The 22,139-nt window shown below is 43.3% G+C and overlaps 1 protein-coding gene across 1 annotated transcript in view; it reads right to left on the reverse strand.

Annotated features, from left to right (window-relative positions):
- The window catches only part of hiw (MYC binding protein highwire), a 287,002-nt gene that overhangs the window by 100,444 nt on the left and 164,419 nt on the right, over positions 1–22,139 (reverse strand). The window contains exons 48-54 of the mRNA XM_065451052.2: positions 21,940–22,040; positions 21,497–21,613; positions 19,457–19,591; positions 16,702–16,945; positions 10,737–10,861; positions 7,313–7,515; positions 5,657–5,775 (exon numbers count right to left, since the gene is read on the reverse strand). Coding sequence (XP_065307124.2) covers positions 5,657–5,775; positions 7,313–7,515; positions 10,737–10,861; positions 16,702–16,945; positions 19,457–19,591; positions 21,497–21,613; positions 21,940–22,040 — 1,044 coding nt within the window. The remainder of the gene's footprint in view (positions 1–5,656; positions 5,776–7,312; positions 7,516–10,736; positions 10,862–16,701; positions 16,946–19,456; positions 19,592–21,496; positions 21,614–21,939; positions 22,041–22,139) is intronic.

Genomic DNA, 22,139 nt, shown 5'->3' on the forward strand with positions numbered 1-22,139 from the left:
TTGATTCCCCCACCAGGCAGTGATTTCTGACCGCAATCCGTAGTTCCTGCAATCGTCAAAGTAGAAAGCAAAAATGGCCGCTCGCTATTGATGGTTTGAAACACCACTTTCTAGACCTTCCTCACCGCTCATTGACACTCTGCGCCATAGGACGTGAAGGAGAACTATATTTTTGTTTTCTAAGCAGTACGCATTTTCCTCGCCAGGTGTTAATTTTTTAATGCACTCCGAAGTTTCGCGATCGTCAAAGTAGAAGGCAAAAATGGCCACCTCTGGGAGTGGTGCAAGGGCTTCGAAGGTCCAAATATCTCACGATTATCCTGCGGCTGCGACTGATTCTATTGATGGATCGAGCAGCAGCATGTCTGAGGGTGCTCCCTTTTCGTCGGACTTTGACTCTGAGGGCGATGGCTATGCAAGCCAGCCTGGAACATCGGCAGCTGCAGTCCAGCATGCCAAACTGTAGTGCTCGCACTTAAATTTTTGTAGTGGAATACCTGTTCAATGAAAAATTTTGATTCTTTCAGAGGTAGTTGCTATTGGACAGCAATACATTTTTTATATCTCATTATTTTAATTAGATTTATTTCTTAGTAGATACAAGCGTGTCATTGCAAACTTTGCTCAATTTTATCCCACATTATTGATTCTGCCAATTTATATCTTTTTATGACATACATCTCGTTATAAAACTTTTGTTTGTGAAAAGTGCATTCATTATGCTTTTTTTTACGTATTACGTAAAATATTGAGTGCAGTAATTCCTTCAGAAAAAAAGAATCTGACATAACCTACAAAAAGCACCTATTTTTCCCACGGAAGAGAAAAAGTTAAGGGCTCAAATCACCACAGGCGCATCCAAAAAAGCTCTGAATGCCTGCCAGTACACTTATGCATATCAATGTTAGTACTGGGACAGCAGATGGCAGGTGCACCTCTGTATAGTTAACGAATACATATTCTGTACCGTGACAATTGAACCTTCCCATGCTTGTTATGCTTCACCGCAATAGTCTCGCGTATGCTGCACCACGTAACATTACTGTACTAAGGCGGTGCTAACTTTTGTGAACTGGCATTATGCAATGCACTGTGCTTTCAGAGCTACGAAGCTAATCGCGGGGACCACAAAAGCGGAGTCGGTGCCATTGCTGACAGTGGCGAATTCTTTCGATGAAAAACACAGTGCCAAATGGCAAGAAGCTTAATAGCGAATGTCAAAGCAGCTAGGCCTAGCATTGCCTCGTTGGTGGCTACGGCTGCCAGTGCATCTGCATGTGAGTGCTGGTGTGAGGCGGCAGGGTAATCAAAACGGCAGTGGTAGTGGCTTTGATTAATGCCATTTCGGACCTACAGCCACGGCAAAAGGACCGGAAAGTCAAACAGTGAAGGGTTTTTGCATCTGAAATTTCAGACATTCTTATCCATTGATGTTGGTGCCACGAAGCTGTCCGAATTATTGGATGTCTGGAAAGTCAGTCGTTGACTGTACACTGGCAACTCCTCCAGCCGACGAAACTGCGTCAAAGTAGGTTCGTTATGATTCCTCTTTTTTACTCGAGCCAGCATTACCGCGACTTTCGTTCACCTTTAATAAAATTACAGCTAATTTTCCCTCAAAAAGCTCAAATTGACGGTTTGCAAAAATGATGCTGTGCGTGCACGAACACGGTTGTCACGAGCACCTTCTACATGGATAGATACGAGAAGCAGACATGCAACCAACGCAGCCACAGAGCACCTTGAGACGCAGTTTTGTGGTGGCTTTGATTGCGCTACTTTCATGAAAAGGCTGTCTAGTTGGGTTACGTATGGGTGCACAAATTGCTTCACTGGAAAATACAGCACGAGCTTATTTTGGTCCACGAAGAGCTATCCGGCGAGGTAAGCAGCATGAATAAGTGACGGCCGGGCATGCACTCACAGCACACGATGTGCGCTATACCTCACTCCTCGCAGAGCTGGTACTCATCACGCTACTTGTGGCTACTGAATTATCATATGCCAACGCCACAAGGTTATTTTGGCCTGCAAGCTTCAAGGTGCCCTTAAATGCAACCGCATTTTACCAGAAAGCTGGAAAGCTCAAGATGGACGAGGATGGACAGAGCTTGTGCAAGTGCAGTGGTGTCCCTCAGTTGTCGCTGACATGACACTGGAATTATAATAAATATTATAAAGTGATGTCAAGAGTGTGCCTCATATGACAATTAGCGCCGAGCACTACACCACTGAAGTGATTAAAACACATTATCCGAGGGCAGTTGGTTTCACAGACGGGCAGCACGCAACGACCACCGTGGGAGGCAGTTCGCCTGGTTTGCTCTTTTCTGCCGATGGTGTACAGATATCCAAATGTATTTTTCCTTTAGCCTCTTAATGGGGCCCTCATCAGGTCTGGCCATTTTGAGCGGACAAGCGCAGACCATACAATGCGCGCCAACGATCGCATTTGTAAAGAATTACATCGCTGCGCACCACGGAAAGGTCTGAAATTTCAATTCAAACACCGCTTTCCCTTCTCCTCGCAGCCACTGTGCTCCAAGCCGGACAGTGACGTACTCGTATCCCTGCACCTACGTAATCGTGTCTGCAGTATGACGTCGCTTGTGGTGACACGTGACTTCAAGAATTATTCAAGACAACATCAGTCATCTGTGCGATCTGTTGCTTGCATTGACGAATTGAAGTTTAGAGAAATAATAAAACACACAAACGGAATGTCTGTGTGTTTTTTGTTTTACTTCGCACCGAAGCAAGAGAGATGTACTTCCACTTCGTCTGCTTGTTTCCACGGTCGTGCAGTCACGTGTGCAGGTAACAAAACTGTGCCATTTTCTACCGTGTTGCAGCGCGTGATCATGCTCTGCGATCCGCTTGTTCTGCCTCAGTAGTATTCGTGTAACACTGAATTATACCGCTAGTCATTTGTCCTGTGCACAGCACACAAAATTGTGCACTGTGCGAATGAGACAACAGCTCGCGCACAATGCTGTCAGCGAAAGTGCGTAGGGCTTAAACAAACAAACAAACAAACAAACAAAAAAGCAACGAGAAAAAAAAGTGAAGGCAGGGCCTGTGACATATGCGTCCCACAATCCTTGAGGTCCGGTATGGGAGAGCACAGGGAAGGAATTTCGCTTGCGGAGGCAAGACGGAGCGAGTGGAGAGAGCGTCTTGCTTGGCAGTGGAGCCCGCCTGCTAAAATCATGGGTTCGTGGCACTGAAATATTTCTATCTTGGCTATTATTGAGCCGATTAAAAAAAACTTTTGAGGCAGAACGCTCCCTAAAGGACATGTAACGCCTTGCAGTGCATGACCAAAATTTGTTATAGGGCCTGTTGAGGGGCCCTTTAATATTCATGCATGCGTTAAAGAGTTCACAAAAAAAAGAAAACTATGCATTTGATTGCTAGCAGAGGCTTCTTCGCAACCGGCGACACCCACGGCGAGCGAGCAAGGCCTACTTACCGTCTCCATCAGTGGCAGTTATAGCGCATGCAGTCACGAGAACAGCACACCGTTCGAGACTTTCCCACATTTACCGTGGATGAAAAATTACTGTTGTAGTAAAACAAACAGCTCTGTGAAACTTTCCTTCGTTGCAGATGGACCATATTAGCACGATAAACTTTCCTAAGCGGAGCATCACGCTCGGCCCGCTGAGTGTCGACAGCCGCCGATCGTTTAAGCCAGTAGGCCTAGCTCCCAGTTGTCGGAGCAGCAGTCGACAGTGCTTGCAATGAAAATGCTGACAGTAATAAAGTGTTTAGTTTCGTGAGCATGTTAGCACCTGGACGATTATGTTACAGTTAAATGAACATGGAGTTGCTTTTATATATACTCTCTCGGTAGCAAAGAGCAAACTAGGCCAGACGATTTGCACGGTGGTAGCTGCGCGCGGCCAGTCTGCGAAACCAAGTGTGGTCACTCAGCGACACATAAGTAGCATGTTTTGACGATGTACACTCCCATGTTTGTTGAAGGAGTGCATGTCGCTCGCACCAGTCCCGTGCTGGCATCAGCAGTCTGCAAACGTATATTTTTAACGTATTCTTGTTCCTTCAGTGCCGAGCCTCAATGAGCCTGGCGAAGAGCGTCAGTTTTAGAAAGCAGATACTACCACACATGATCATTTTGAATGGTACGCTTCGAGAAGACGGAGGTCCATATCATGTACGAAAACTGGAACGGAGTGACAGCGTCTTCAGTTATTTTTACCGCAGTGAAGAACACATGCAGCTGCTGTGGCACAGGCCAGGCAGAAGCCAGGAAATTAAACTCACTTTCTGACCACATATTCTCGCATGCAGAGTGCTGCAGCTTTGCCTGTTGTGCTATAGGTGGTGCTCACTATTTAGCAAATCGCCAGTTCCCTGAGATTCATTTCCCTGAACATTTTCAGACTATTCAAAATCCCTGAGAATTCACGGTTTTCCCGGTTGGTGGACATGCTGAGATAGCACAAGGCTGGTGCACTTCGATCTGTGACATCAAGCTACCTTGCCTGACTGCCACAGAATCTAATGGAGACGCTCCCGAGTAAGCCACGGTGATATTTAAGTCACTGCTTTCGTCAAACCAGGCTTGGCAATGGAAATTTCGGTCCAATTAGCATGGTCTCATGAATCAAAGTACATAGGCCTGCTATCTAGGAGGTGCTGGTTTAGCCAAGTGGGTAAGATACTCGGCCTCTAAGCATGGGGTCATAGGTTCAAAACTCACTATCACAATGTTCTTCCTTTCGAATTTATTGTTTCTTTTTATACGTTATTTTCTTTATAATAATCACTGAGGCAAAGTTAGAATGCAGGCGAGAGCTTGTGTAGGCAAGGAACACACGGATGACACAGGCTTCCAAAAGAGAGCGTGAAGATGACATGGCAATGCCCTCTCCCCTTACGCAGCACCTTTCGCCTGCCTTGCTCCATCAAGGTGCACACGTGATGTGGCATCGCAGCCAATGGGAACTTAGGTGCTGTTTCGCTGCTAGAGACACTGGCTTTTTTGCTCAACGGGCTACTTGATGCTTCTGCATCAAAAAGACCTTAAAAAAGAAGGAAGACGTTTTTTGCAGCTTTAATTATCTTCAGTGTTCTTTTCTTTCTTTCTTTCTTTTTTTGTGTGCCCAGAGCTGTTCGCTGGGAGAAATTACAAAGGAGTCATAATTTAATAAGCTAACTACTTGCACTACTGTGACATATCCAACGATACAAAACACATGGGAAGAACATACATGAATAAACAGCCACCAGTTGTAACTTTCTGGCAAACAGGCTGCATACTTGGGCAACTGGTACTATGTTATGAAAGACTTGACAGCAGACAAACGAAAGGCTATACTGAAATGTAAGAAACCATGCGCGCGCACACACACACATGTGCACGCACACACATGCACACATACATCAACAGTGGCTTAGCCTTACGTGAGAGGTGCGAAATATTCTTTAGCATAGAGTGTGTTCGGACCAGTTCTGACACGACGTAATATAATATTTAAAACTGCAGAAGCGATGACAACAAAAGCACAAGAAATGAACACACACAGGCCTTTGTAAAGCCATGGAACAAATGAGCATTGGTAAAGACCCGAAATGAACTTAAATGATTGGTTCTGTAACAACTCTGTGTTCAACAGAGACAAATCCTTACCCTGCACTGCATTTGCACATCCAGAAGCTGCCCTGTCAGTAGCCGCACAGACAGGCATCCCAAAGTTGTAGCCACGTGATCGCACAGTTGATGATGATGATGCAGCAGCCTGGGGGCACCTGTGGGTAGCATTGTTTTGGTCACCCTTTAACCCTTTACATCATGAATATTTATTTTCTTGTGAAAAGCTTAGACAAAGCTTTGCTTATGCCAGAAATGGCCAAACAAACTCCAAATTTCAAAATAAACGTTGGAAGTACGGGTAGAATTTTATGAGAATAAACTGTTGCGTATCATCTATGATACACTATGCGGTTACAGTTATATTTTACAACCATAGAAATACAACCATACAGAAACACACTTGGATCGAATAAAACCTGCGAAGGACATCGCAATTTTCTGTAATAACACAATTTCCTGGAATAGATGGAGTGTAATTTTTGTACTTAGATTTGTTTGAAGTTTCTTGAAAATTTGATGACGTCATCTTTGAATAAATTATAGCCTCAACACTTAAGCCATATCCCTTAGTACACTTCATTTTATGGGAATTCTTGCTTCGCACAGTCTTCAGGAGCTTGGCAAAAACTGAAACAATACCTTCTTTCTTGGAGAGTTTCTTTTGCTGCTGCTTTTGTGTTTAACTCTTGCAACACTACTGGCCCCATACTATGTGTATAAAAATAGGTGGAATGTTCATTTTCTGTCATATTCACCACAATAATGGTGCTAATCAACAATATAGCCTGTAAGAACATCATTATTCTGCCACCAAACTTGTTTTCTCGCAACAAAACAAATCTGCTTTCGTCCACAAAACAACCCATAACTGCATGCAGTGTCTTCACAGAAACCCCAGAATGTATTCCTCGTTCAAGATATCACAGCAGACTGATAAAATGCAAACAAACCCCCTGCTATTTTTACTGATCTCGTTTTAAGTGTAAGAATTATGAACATAACCAGCTTGTTTTCTAACTTTTTGTGCACTAGGTGTTGAGCTGTTGGCATACACAATTTAGGAGAACAATAAATTAAAAATTATTCGAGAGTTACAGCTACTATAAGTTTTATTGCAAGAGATGACACAGATTTTGAATAAATATGTTTCTTTTTTTTAACTGAATCTATTAAGTTCGAAGAAGCTGTTTTATGTCTGTCACATATGATACAGAACGCAGTAATGTAAGGTAAGGGGTTAATCAGTTGGACTATCTCTTCGAAAACAAGGCTTCATATGGTGCAAAAAGGACCACACAGAGACATGTCTCACATCAAACTGGCATCAGTGGTTTGTCTTCGTCATTGTTATGGTTCTTATTGTGCCCAATTTTTAAGGGTAATTAAAGAAATTCTATATTCAGTTAATGCCAAGGGAACCTTTAGAAAACTGTAGGGAATGTTGACAAGCACCTGTATGAACTGTTTTGATGATACATTGTTTAGGTGAACACATTATTATGATAACTTCTGCACAGATCCTTGTTTAGGCTGGGGAGGGAAGGTCAAGAATGAATTAACACTAAATGCAGCTTCACAAAGCTGCTCTACAACAATACAAAAAAAAGAGAGAAACAGAGAGAGAAAAAAAGTTAACAGGGTGATGGGGGAGGAGGCGTGTACAACACAACATGATTTTTCTGCCTTCCTTACCTATGGCCACATGCACTGGCAGCCGAATCGTCATCGCTGTCACCCGACTGCATCACTTCCGACTCGTGGCGAAGGTAGAGCACCTCAGGCACCACGTGGGCAGCTGTCCGGGCCAACGTCCATGCCTCACCTTCTTTGCTAAGGTTGTGCCTCTGCAAGCTCTCCTGGTTTAGACGCAGCCACACACCCTCCGAATTGGATACCTGCATGCACGGTCAAGTGAACCTCAACAATGGGCACCATGGCAGAAAACCAGGCAAAAGTCTAGTTCGAGGCAGATACACTGTATTATAGTGATGGCTATCCTGTGTTCTTCCAGTTCTCTATGTGTCCATCTACATGCTGCATCCAAAAAACCTAAGCGAAAGCAGTTTACGTTATAAGTAGGTGTGTTTGAATAGCATAATTCCCAAGTCAAATTGAATATGAATAGTATTCAAGAAAAATAAGCTTCGAATATCAAATTGAATATTGAATATTTTTACAATCTTGAACACTGTGATACATAAAGCTTGTGTGGAGTCCGTATGATTAAAAAGAAAAGAAAGAGAAGGGCTTGTTTATGTTATTTGATACCTAAAATACCATTCACAACGAGAAGACTGGTCGATTGAAGAGCTTGTAAACAAAAAACCATTACTTTCAGTCATTTGCCACAGCATGACAGTGATAATAATAAGGTGGTAAGAGCATGTCACCGGATGGATGTAGAGTGCTATGTGTATTGAAGGAAAGAAGCATGATACTACAGACCCGCATATGGGTTTTAAATGAATGTATATACGGTGAGACTGATTAAATAACCCTTGAACCTAAATCACAACAACATGCAAAGTCGTACATATGCAGCTTTAAAAGCAGGGCATTATTGAATGACTAGAAGTTAATGAGCAGAATTTAACTGCCTCTGTGCAACACCCGCACCTTTTTTACTGCAGAATCATCCGGAACCATCACCATATGCATTTGCTTTTCTCTCCTGAAGCTTCAATCAGTGCTGTCATCCCTTATATTCAAACAGAAGCAAATATGTGGCAAATAGTCAATCGAATAAGGGTCGAATAGCAAGGACTTGCTTATACTTGCAGACTCTAAATATTACCTGTTTGACCTTTATAATCAATGAGCATAAATTATTTTACTAAGTGCCATGCAAGAAGGCTACAGGGAAGATAGCTGAATATCAGAAGCAAGTCCAAAAATACAATACTGAAACCGACTGTAAAACTTGGAGGACGCTTAAGCTTTGCCTTTAAGAGTGGAACGCAATAGCATTCAAAGATTCCTGACTGCTTCTCACACTTCCCGGCAACTGGAGCGTATGCAACTGTAATGTTTACCCGAAAACGCTGGCCGCGGACGCTAATCATGAAGGCAAGCTTTGTGACAGAAAAACGGCCTCTTACGAAGGGCACGATGCAGCAGCGGCGAGCGCCAGCAGGAGGTATTGCAAGGAAGCGGGCGTGCTGCTTCATGGCTCCCAAGACACCCATCGTGCCAGTGCGTGCAAATGGCAGCCGCCGCGGCTGGTCTGTGAACGCTGTGGCTGGTTTGTGTGTGTGAAGGGGTTTCTTTGAATTTTCATGCAACAGAATTATGTTTTCTCATATAGTAAAATTACAATTCCCCAGCTATCATGCCTCTAGGTTGTGTGTAAGTGGTAGTTTAAGATTTTTCCACGTATTTTAGCTTGAGAAATTCAATTAGTTCAGTAAATTCCTTGCACCACATGGAGGGCCTGAGTATGGGCGATTCGAAAATCCTATTGCCGAAACGTCTGACACCGATGTGGGACGCTGGACGCCGACGCCGGATTTTCTGTGACACGGGCTCCTTAACGCTTTCGCGTTAAAAGGTCAAAAGAAAATTCCCTCTCCTCTGGAGAGCTGTACTTTGTTTCATACACAGGAGGCAACTACAAAGACTGCACAGACCTCTCGCTACTCGTATCCACGGCCAAAAGATAACAGTGCGTCATGTAATTCAATGTACCGTTATGACTCGTGCTTTTATATAGCAAAATATGACGTAATTATTACATGGAAGATGTAGCAAATCTCAACTTATAAATCATCAAACAAACAGAGTGACACATTTCTGCAACTCTTGGCCACAGCACACCACTTGCATTTGCAATCAAGACATTGTATGTGGCATACTGGAAGCGCAAAGGTGTACAAATACCGTATTTACTCGTATAATGATCGCACTCGCATAATGATCACACCCCTGAATATTGTCGTTAAAGTTCAATTTTTTTCTTTCCCGTGTAATGATCACACCCTGAACTTGTCACAGCGATATGTCGCGTGCCAAGACTAGCTAATGACGATCGCGCTTACCATCTGTCGAATGCTACGCGAACGACTCTTGAAGACGTACCAAGCGGTCTGCACACAGGTCTGCACACACCCAACATTCTTAAGCAGATACCCCATTTAATTCCTTTCATCACTTTGCACACTTCCATAAAAAAAAATATAGCTAGAACCAAACTTGCCTCGGCTTTATTATTTGTAGGCTTGATAATAGTCTTCGTCAACAACATAAAGGGCACCTTTCGATTCTTCTCGTCTGCCCTCGTGGGCACGCAACAAATCGCGAGCGGCAACAATAGTAGCCACGTTTACACTGATATGTTAGAAGTGTACCCTATTCATACGCCGACGCTTGTAACGCAGCTAAGATATTCACCCACCCTTAGCGGAAACGTGTCGTATTAGGATAGCAGTGAAGACAAATGTCGCAGTTACCGCAGCATGCCTGGCATGTTTTTATGTCACTGGCAGCTAAGCGCGCCCATCTCTGTTTCTGTCCCCTCAAAGTGGACATGGCTATGTTATTGTCGCAAACTTGCCGATATTAACAATATTATTCATTACTGATATGGAAGAAACTGTTCCAATGCGCATAATGTACTCATAAGAAGAAAAATAATCGCGTTCGGCACATTCGGCTTGCTCCGCTGGCCGCCATTTTTGTTTTGGTATCTTGCACTGACAGCGGCAGTCGCCTGCTTGTCATCCCGCAGCAAATGCGGGATGAAAAAAGAAAATGTTTCTTTTCGTGGGAAATTTAACCCGCGTAATGACTGCACCCCTGAATTTGCGTCAAATTTTTTTGACAAAAAGTGTGATCATTATGCGAGTACATATGGTAATATGGGATTTGATTAATTGTGTGTCCCGAAGTTGTAGTTGCAATATATGAAGTAGTTATTCAGTAATAAGCATTGCAAATCAAAAACAACTGCGCTGTGAAATGTGCAAAGCGAGACTTTTGTAACCTCACTACTTACATAGCTTCCACAGAGTTGCCTGCTATATGTGAAATGGAGCGAGTATAAAATAGTGCCAAGATATGTGCAAGTAGAAAATTCTCAACCGTTTCTGTGATAAAAAGATGATCAAAAACCATGCCTTACCTCTTCAATAGCAATGATTGTGCTGTCCATGGCAAGCACCCCAATTGAAGGTGCCTTGAGGTTAGGCTTACTTCGTACATTGTGTCCTGCAGCTCCGCAACTAGCCACTTGGTACATTCCAGGTCCTGTAGCCATGAAAACAAAGACATGTAGAGTGCATGTAGGCCAATAATGCAGCAAAGTAATGACAAAAATCTTCATTCTTCCAAATACAACATTAAATGTGGGACACACATTCAAAAAAGGTATCAACTTGTGGAAACAGGACACATGGATTTGGTTACAATGCTGATGTGCACAAAAAAAGTGCTTTACATGCACTACAAGGTCTTCGCGCCGAAGTCTATTCGCGTTGTTTTCAGGAGAACGATCTAAACTGTGCACCTCGAATCGGTAGCGAGCTAGGCATGTCCTGCTCTTTGCACAGCGGTTTGCTGAGCCCAATGTTGCCTGGTTGCAGCCGATCACATAGCTCTACAATTCGCTTCAGCAGCAGTTCAAACCTTACGAGGAGGCACCATAATGTGTACCGAAGAGTAAACACAGGTATTCAGACTATGTGGCCCACATGTCACATCCCTTGACCTGTGGCACGATACACCGCTATTGATGATGATGATGACAATCATTGTTTACTGGCATCCCCTTTAAACAGGGTGATTACAAATAGCCACCTAGCCTGCTTGAGTTAACTAGGTCCAGCTACATGCAGCATGCAACTGCTATATGCAACTGTTAAATGTCGGGCCACTTGGTAGAACATAACGAAACTGCAATGCCAAGTTTGTATGTATCGACGCAGCGCTGCACGCTTGTCAAATGGCACGATATGATGCTAATGATGATGATGATTTAATGGCATTCCCTTTGAAATGGGACGGTGATAAACGGTCACGTAGCCTGCTTGAATGAATCAGGTATGCCATACATTTTTCATTACATCAATATATATACATCTCCATAATATTCTTTTTCTTCCTCAATACTTCTCTATCTACACTGTACCGCTACCTACGCAACTGCTACGTGGTGGGCCACCTGGTGTAATAATATGCAACCTCAATGCAAAGGGTGCACGTATAGATGCTACAATACGCGCATGTCGCATCGCAAGGCAAGTGGCACAATACGATGGTAATGATTATGATGATGATTTATTGGCATCCTCTTTGAAACCAGGCGGTGACATCGTCACCTAGCCAGCTTGATTTGACAAGTGACATGATACGAGGCTAATGATGGTGATGACAATTATTTATTGACATCCCCTTTGAAATGCGACAGTGACATAGTCACCTAGCTGAGTTTGATTTAATCAGGTACACAATATACATATCTTTTTCTGGCATTCTTGTATACATCTCCTTAAACTTTCTTTCTTCATCAAACTTTCTTTAATTGCTTTGCACTGCTACATGTGCACCTGCTACATGGCATTCTACCTGGTGTAATAAAATGCAACTGCAATGTAAGGTCTGCACATATCGACAATTTGTAGCACACATGTCTCACTGAGTGTCTCTTCGTGCACTAGGACACGCTCATAAGGCATTTTTCCACTGCATGCTAGTAAGCGCTGGCATGGCTCAGTGGTAGAGTAGCTAACTCCCACGCAATGAGCCCAAATTTGATCCCAGCGGGCACTTTTTTTTTTCCCATTCCCAGCGATAGCTACTACAGACATCAGACACCCGTGGCCGACACAACTGCCAACCGAAACGGCTATTGGAATGAGCCCATAAACAGCTTAACCTGTAAAAATTTTTTCGCACATTGTGAATTGTTAGCACTGACTGTTAAATTAAGACAATACAGAACTAAAGGTTACATTTCATCACACAAATGATGATATGCAAGTGGCTTCCTGTTGAGTGGCATAATTCTATACCATATTTAGCCGAACCTAATGCACACCTTTTTCCCAAGAAAGTGGGTCCAAAATTACAATTGGATACAAAACCACAACTGCGTGCATGGCAATGGCAACAGCTAACTGCCAGAGCTGTCGATGCATCATAATCGACATCGTAAAATAGTGACAAAGCATGTTTTTGCGAAGGTTGCTGTTCGTTCATTTTGTGCTCGAGTACAATCTAGAGTGGTATTCTTGGCCAATAACTTTTGGAGAAGCTATCACTTTGGTGAGATTTGGCATTACTTGGCATTGAATGTTTTGATGTAATCAACCGCCAGCGTTTCTGATGCTGTGCCAAGCTCGCTCTCTGAGCACAGTGCCAGGAATGCTGCCTGCCACACACTTCGACAAGTCCGATGCAGTCTCGTGAAAGTGACAGCAGCATCTAAAGTGATCGCTCCAGAATACTGCTCCTGTGTACTTCATATCCGAGGCCAATGCCTCGCAAGTGAAATAATAGGTTTTTATTTCCCCCAACGCTTTACAAACTTATGGTGGGGTTTCGGGAAAAACATTGCTATTTGGCAAGTTGACTAGCCCAATGTCTCATATGGAGCAGCAAACAATGGGCAAAACACATTCAACAAATAATTTAAAGAACATAATAATGATAACCAGGGAAGCAGAGGAATCAAACTTACTTATGAAGTTTTGCCCTAGTATTTTTACAGTGGGTATGAAAAGAGCACAAGCGAAACTTGGCAACAGCTTGCCTCAATATCTAATAGCATGGCACATTTCAGAATGTTATGTTATCATAACACGACGGTGCATTGGTTACAGTGGAAACAACCAAATTTTAAAAATAAATACATAAATGAAATATCTGAGAAAATAAAATGAAATGGCATCACTTTGAAATAAGCATAATGAAAACATTTATAAGTGGAATTATAATGAGGTATAGTAATTATGTATTGTAGATGAAGATTCTACATCAACTTTCAGTGTGGAGAGGTTAGCAAAGTTGGGAGTATAGCAAAGCATCTGAGTGCCATAATATTTTCTTACGTCTGATACTTGTGATTGTTCTGGAAATCTTGAGTTATAATTTACAAAGTGTTGATTTCAAGTTGCTTGAGTTTGCAAATTTACTAGACCACTTTTTAATTCCTTTTGGTATAATTACACTAGGCAGCAATGGACAAGGTGCAGTTCTTTAAGTATACCAAGCCTTTGGAAAAAAGTTCTAGTGAGGAAGTCTATGGCTTATTGCAAATTATTTGTACAATTTATTTTTCTGGAATCAAACAATACAATTAATGTTCATTCTGGATGTGTTCCCCCATATAGGACAATAATAGTTTAGATGACTTAGAAATAGGTCGTTATAAATGAGCAACTTTATTTTCAGTGCAAGATACTTTTAAGGGTTAAAGCAATCCCAAACACCTCCCTTACGTCAATTCCCACAGTGCAAGGGATCTCATCATTTTTTGCAGTAGGAGAGGAATGTCAATGCATGGCTTTCATTATGAAGGCTCATTAAAAAAAATCCCAACTGTGAAGATAAATTCTGCACACCTAGTTTTTTTCTCTTATGAACTGGTAGCCTGTTGTAAAGGGGTGACGTGGATCGAAATTTCCGGTTGCGAATGACTCCTTTGCATTACAGGAGGGAGTCAATTGCGGTTGAGAATTTAGATCTAACTAAGGCTTGAATCATGATCAAAAGTGGCCATGTGACACTGGTATTACATTCAGGTGCACTTTTATTATATTATTTTAAGCCCATGAAAATTGGGTTTGCATTAGAATCAGGTAAATATGGTACATACAGTCGAGCCTGCTTATAACGAACCTGAGCGTTATGCAGCATCTGTTCATTATACCCTGAAGTTCGTAGTGAGTGGACGACAGCTTAAAAATAAAACGAAAAAGTGGCTAATCAAAACACAAAATTTATTTCTTTGCAAAGAAGTTTGTGATGCTCATCTGTTTCTGCAGTGCAGATCCGATGAGGGCGGTCTCCAGTTTATTTAATGCAGAAGCGTGCTCTTCGCCAAGGCCCTTGGCACAGACAAGTTGCCCGAGGCTCTCTATGTAGCTCATTGCTACAGCCACGTTTACGGGTGCTCACTCCGAAGTTTCATTGTTATCCGATTCCTCCGCGTCGCTCTCTGCCCACCTTTGGGAAGCAATGCCTTCCTCCGTGCATGGTTCCGCAACATCACCGTCTTCATCAGCAAAAATAAAATCATCCCAATCTGTGTCGTAGCCCCCCATGTCAAAATTGACGATGCACTACCACAAATCGCCGCCGGACTGATCATCTTCAGAAGCATCAGGCTCAGCATCACGCACTACGTCGATGAAGCTGGCCTTGTGGAAACAGTTCTGCATGCAAGCGGCCATCACCTCCACCCATGCCGCCTACGCCAGCTTAACGGCTGAATACAGTGAAACTCGAAGCGGCAAGTTGGCGACCGGGTGGTCAACAGCGATGAGCAAGCGCTCCACAATGCAGTGCATATACGATGCCTTAAATGCACGTATTATGCCCAAATCAAGCAGCTGCACTTTTGAAGTGGTATTAGGCAGCAGGAAAAATAGAGTAACTGCTGTCAGAGAAGTTCGCATGTTGTGTGCTGAGCAGTTGTCGAGCACAAGCAGCACGCACTTTCCTTGCCTCTGCATGTCGCGGTCAAACTCGCCCAGCCACTCTGCGAATAAATTGCGTGTCATCTGCGCCTTAGTATTGTGCCTGTAGCACACAGGCACACAGCTCCCAAAGCAACACAACTTCTTTGATTTTCCGATTACAAAGGACACGCGCCGGTCACATCGAATTACTGTAACGCAAACTTTACTGTGCTTACCCCGAGCACATGAGTCACCTTTCATGGTGTGTGTCTTGTCAAACAGCATCTGATAAAGTAAAGCAGGTTCATCAGCGTTATACACATCCTGCTCTGTGAAGCTTGCAGTAATGGCTCGGTTTCTTACAAGCCAAGTGGCAACGCCTTGGTCACTTGCCGAAGCCCCTTCGCTGACAATCGATTGAAAAACAATCCTATGCCGCACTTTGAATCGATGTAGCCAGCCATTGCCTGGGCAGAAGTCAGGGAAATCTAGCAGGAATGCAAAGTTTTTGGCTTTGCCCAGCATCATTGGTCCACTTATTGGAATGTTGCAAGCCCGTGCGACGGCCAACTACTTAAGCAGTGCGTCCTCTATGTCCGCATAGGTGGCCTTCCACTGGCTCTTTCTGTTCATCGAGTTGGCGGCAGAGCTGGTGATCGTCAAGATAGTTGATTTAGACACATCGTACTTCTTCAACTCCCAGTTTTTAGCATCTTGAGACACTTCCTTCAAAATTGCTCGCTTCGTTGCCATGTTCAGTGCTTTTCCTTTCGTGACCACTGCAGGCACGGCATTCCCGTCTGCCATCCTGAATTTTAACTCGAGTCTGACTAGAACGAAGAGTGGAAGTAAGGAAGCATGGAGACTAGCGTGGAGAGGCTTCCTTCACCGGTAACAACCAGAAAACAAACCTTCTGAACTTTAGTCGGCGCAGTAGCGTGCACGCTGAGACAGCAAGGGAGTTGCAAGAAAGAGTGAGAGCGGAGCGGAGTTGCGAGGACGGGCGGGAGGGTGATCTTGGAAGCCACACATTGACACTTGTGGGCAGCACGTGACAGCGGAGAGAGGGTAGAAGGCATAAAACGAAAAGTTCGCCCCTGAGGAGGCTTGGGAAAACAGACTGTGGGCCCAAAGAGGTCAGAGGTAGTTGTTATTTCGTATCACAGCGGCAGTTTTATGCTGTCAGTTTGCTGTAACCGATTGGCAGGGCTCAAGGACGTTCGTTATACATGCAATTTTATGCCATTGATATAATGTATATTTTGGCGGTCACACAGCTCTCATTCGCTTTAAGTGAAAGTTTGTCTTAAGTGGGGTCATTATATGTGGGCTTGACTGGAATTAAATCTTTTTAAAGTTGATTAATTTCCAAGCACCCCAGCAGAGCCGTGAAAACATGTAGTACAAGCAGTCCATAAAGAGTTTGCTAATATAAAAGAAAAACTACAATGAAAGCAAAGCACTGACCATGCTTAACCATATCGTGTGGATGTGGTGATTGCTGCTGCTGTTGCTGGTGCTGAAGTGACTGGTTCTGTTGCTGCTTTTGCTTTTGCTGTTGCTGCTGATTCTGCTGTTGACACTGCTGTTGATGCTGCTGATGCTGATGTTGTACTTGAGGCACCCGCTGCTTCGGTTCTTTCAACTCTTTCTTCTTGGGCGAAACATTGCTTCTGTCACTAAAAAACTCATCTCGGACTGCTTTTGGCTCCTAAAACACAAACCGTGAAAGAGTGCAGAAAGTTACACCAACATTGTGTTAATACAGAGCAATGGTCCCAATGCTATTGCATCACCTACAGACCTGACCACAAATATAGTGCACTTGAACCTCGCTCTAACGAAATGGGATATAAAGAAATAATGCATATAACAAAGCAAATGAAATTCCCTTTGAAATCGCCATAGAGATCCACGTCTTTAAAGCTTAGTTTTAACGAAATGAAATTGTACTGCTAATGGATATAACTAACTACGTTTGTCTCCAAAAGTAAAAAATACCTGACCGTTGCACCCCAAGCACAGCTGAACCTCACAATAATGAAATCGGCGGGGAATGCGAAAAAATTCACTTTCACGAGAATTTCGTTGTAGCGAAATGAAGCAGCACAGATAGGCAATGCGTCTCGGAACAAAAATTTACTGTCAAAATTTTATCAGCTTACTTTCGCAAGCTTTGCCGAGAGTAAAAGGTGCACCGCATGCGTCAATCAGCAATGGCAGCACTACTGTGGAGAAGTATTCTCGGTCAATTGCTTTCGGAGATACAATCACTTTTGAAAGATTTTTCATAACTCGGCACCAGACGCAGAGCAGCAGTCCTCAACACAAGCAACATTTCTCCAATGCACGCTGTCACTCGTAGGCACTGACGCGTACGATGTCGAGCACAAAAGTGATCGTATTTCGTATACCAGAAGGCATCCAATTAAGACTACGGCCCTTTCGCGCAAATCTACATCCGGTGCCGAATCCGCACATGATGCCTATCGGGTGGCCCCAAAACCAGCATTCTTGAAGCAAGAGATGTGTATTCCCAGCCGATTGCTTAATCATGGCCCGATGCATGGCACTCCATGCTGTGACCGCCATCTCAAGCGCCTTAAACAATTCCATGTAGGTGGGACGTAGATTTCCTTGTTGTTGCTGCATTCTTCTCACCGAGACGCACATTATAAAGTGCAATAGGTGTGCAGAAATTGTCGTCACATGTTGGTAGCAACATGCGTGCCACTTCAAACGGCCGATCAACAAACAGGATGGCGGTCATGACGTGATTCCGGTGCACGCGATCATTCCTGGCGTTTGGTTGTTTTCGTGAACAAGAATGGTGCCACCTGTGCAAGTGTAATGTGGTGGTATGTTATGCAATTTTAATACAAAGCAACCACATTTGGGCATACTTTGGAGACTGGTAGCCATGTGCGAGTAGGTACTGTACAGGGTTACGTTCTGGCTAATTTCATTGATGCGGGTTTGTAGTACAGTGACATTTTGTTGTCGAGAGGTACACAATGCATTGAATCCTATGGACGTTTGCCACCAGGGATACAAAAATACTTCATTGCCACGAGAATTTCGTTATTTCAGGTTTAGACTGTACATCACTTTCCGCAGAGTTCAGCACTGGTACACCGCGGCAGTTCAAAACTCTCGCATCCCCGCGTCAAATACTTGTTGAGCAACACTGGCCTTTCTACTCAATTCATGCAGCTGCGCACTTGCACACAAGCAGCAGCTCACTATCACACTTCTCCAGTGACTTCTCTCTCCTGCACGTGCCTGGCTGCGCGAGTCACACCATGCTGCATGGCTAAGCGAAGCGGTGCGAAAGATTAATGCATTCACAGACGCAGCTGGGCGTGGCCTCTGAGATCTGCCTGGTGCTATCTCAGGGGTCATGCGCAAACCTGCGTGTCATGCCATGCTGCGCAGCTATGCGTGGCGAGAGATTAGTGCTTTCACTTCTGCATGGCACGCTTCCAGCATCTGGGCCTAGTCTCAGAAACCTCCTCGGCATAATCTTGGGGTCACACCCAGGCCGTGCATCCACTTCTCTTTCTTCATGCGGCATGCCGCATGGGCTGGCAGCTGGGCGCGGCCTCCAAGATCGCATTGGCATCGGTGAAATATCGGGATCACGAGCCGGTCAAGCCAAACCAGCACAGCAAAGTTTGCTTGCCTCCTCGATCATACAGCAAAGCATTATGTGCCACATGCTGCTCAACTGCGACGCACCAAATGGAAAGCAGACACAAAAAACCATCACGATGGAACAGAAGGCAGCTATCTAAAGGCTGTCATATCAGGTGCTAAGTCGCATGTTGCACACACCGAAGATTTTTTTGTTGATTTATTCAAATTTCACGACATGCGTCACCATGCAGCGGTTCCACGGGTATCTCCATGTTTACAATTGTGCACCTCATCGGGCATATATTACAGTAAATGGCAATTATGGATATAACAAAGTAGCAGATATAACAAAGTAATTTCGGCTCCCCCTTCAACTTCGTTACAATGAGGTTCAAGCGTAGTAGTTATTCAATTTGCAAATCGAATTATTCTAACATTCACCACTCGACTTGTGTATTTGAGAATTCAACACACTCCTACATTTTCTGTATTCGTTATGTTTGTTTCACTATATTAACACATACAGGAAAATGCCTTTAAAGGCCTGTCAAATACATAAACAAACAATGCCCCATCGCATACTCACTTCATATGGGACCAACAGAGTTTTTCCTATGTGCTGATTGTATTGCAAGCACCAGGCCTCGGAGTACCCGTTCTGGCAGTAGGTCTTGATGGTTTCGGGACTCAACCGAACCCAAACACCATCATCGTTGTGCAACTGGGATACATATTTTAAAAAGTAATTTGAGTATCATAAATAATAATTTATGTCTCAGAGAAAAATGGGGGGAGAAAACCATGTTGGAAGTCACAATTCAGAAGCTCAGGGCACTCTGCCAGTAAATTAGCATAGTTAGAAACTGTCATATACCGTATTTACTCACATAATGATCACACTTTTTTTATGACAAATTTGCACAATGTTGGAGGGTATGTTCGTTATGTGTGTGTGTTCTTTTTTTTTTTTTTTCCTGCGGCCACCTCAAAGGAGTAGGAGACACACAGAACGATTTGGAGTTTGATACAGTGCCCAATGTGCTGGAATGGCAGGTGGATGTGAGGCATTATGCCATGCTGTAAAGGCAGATCCTACGCTTAGCATGTAGAAGTGTTCGATGCCGTGCTACGGCATGGCAAGACGCCTTGGTTCTGGGGCATTGGATGCCATATTGGATACCAAATCTTATAGCATATCTCCTACATTTGTCGCAGGCCAGGTGGTCGGTCTGGTGCTACGGCATGGTAAGACGGCTGGGATCCGGTTGCCATTCCAGTGCATCGGATCCCATTTTGGACACCAAATCATATCGTGTGTCTCTTACTTCACGGCAGCAAGTTGAGGTGTGATCATTACGCAAAGCAAAGGAAAAACTCACTTTTTGATTGGAAAAGTGGGGCGTGTGTTGATAATGCGAGTGCATTCATTATGCAAGTAAATATGGTAAACACTGCATAAACGAGCCCACAATATTTTACTTATTTATTTATTCAAAAGAACCTTACAGGCCCTATGGCAGGGCATAAAGTAAGGGGGGCATATTAAACAGTAAAGTACTAATTTCCAACAGGAACAGTGCTATAAAAAGATTACCGTGTTACACAATATTGAAGGCACTAGGAATACAAAGCAATATCTGAACGCACACGAACACCTGTTCCCATAATACCACATTTAGTACCATAATAATAATAATATTTAGTACCATATTTAATACCATAATACCATACTTAGTCGATTACAGCAAAGCACTGCCTTTGGGATTGGAAAATGACATTAGAGATGACGGTAGGCTGGGATTTAGACACTACATATTGGAGTTTTGGTTTTGTACTCGACTCTTGACGCCAAAATCATACCTTCAAAAATTCTTCAGGGAGAAAGGTGGGTGTTAGAAACAAATAAAAATGGTACCTTGCATATTATCCGAACATGACAAAAGGTTACCAGGAAGGTTGCAACTTGAAACAATGAACACAGGGCAAAGGAAGGAAGACTCAGGCTGGAGCAAAGGTTTCAACAAGGGGACTTAATTTTGACAGGACAACTGCTTTACTTGGAACCGGTTACAGGTATAGCTCACTCTCACCATAGGAGTGGTGAGAAGCATAAGTGGGTACAAAAGAGCAAGGTGAGGGTTACTGACCAGAAACTTGAGGTGCCCAAAAGGTTACAATAGTGGTTGGGGTGGGGAACACACTGTCCAGATAATTCATGAGCATACTATGTTTCAGTGTGTACTAATATTGCCATTCATATAAGCAGGATGTACAGTAACTGTCATACGTGACCCGAACATGCTTAAATGTTAAATGCCAGGGGGATATTAGTTGGGGTGCCTTAATTTGTTAGCTTAATGAATCTTCCTTTCAAAGGATTCAATGTTTGCTCCTTACAGCCTGTGTTTATTAAAGTTTAACAATTACAGATGTGTCTTCATTGTTTGAGTTATGTCTGGCAGTGGCTGTACATCAGTCAACCAGCTTTAGTTCTATTTTTACAATTAATCCTTTACAACCCCGAAGAAGCTCGGTTAACTTATATTTTTGCAGCTGCTACTAGGACAAGGTTGCCTGACACACTACAAGAATCCATACGAACATTTTACAAGCAGCGCATGATCACCTCATCAACAAAAGCGACGGTTCCATCTGCCTGCACCACACCAATCTGCTTGCTCTGCAAGGAAGGATGGCTGCGAATTCTTAGCCCAGCACTGTACTTGGCCTGAAATTTGCGCATCTGCAAAAAGTCAAGAGAAGAGTAGAGAAACATGCGATTTTGCAGTATGCATTTTATGTTGTTATGGTAGTGTGGATTATGGTAGATTATACTAGAAATATAACCCACTCATATCTAGGCCCTGTAAGGGGCTGATAATATGTTATAAATAAATAATAAAACAAATGCTTCAACAGGAATTATATGGCCAAGACAAATGCATAAGACCAAACACCAAAATACCCGTAGAATAAAATTGCTACGGCTTGGATGGCTTGACTAACAACAAAATGTATTCCTATGTGACAACGACAAGAAAAAAACAAAGTTGTAAAACTATAGTCTACCTTGTTGGGTTGGTGCGATGACTTTTGTGAAACACTTCTGGAAGGAATCACCAATCCTTGTGGTGGTTCCTTCACTTCAACCAGCCGACACTGTGAACTGCCTAATGAAACAAAAGAAATGAATAACAATGTTAAACCAGAAAATGTGATTCAGGAAGGTTATATGATATAGCTTATAAATAGAAAAAAAGAACAATATT

This window comes from Dermacentor albipictus, chromosome 3 (assembly GCF_038994185.2).
Source record: "Dermacentor albipictus isolate Rhodes 1998 colony chromosome 3, USDA_Dalb.pri_finalv2, whole genome shotgun sequence".
NCBI lineage: Eukaryota > Metazoa > Arthropoda > Arachnida > Ixodida > Ixodidae > Dermacentor > Dermacentor albipictus.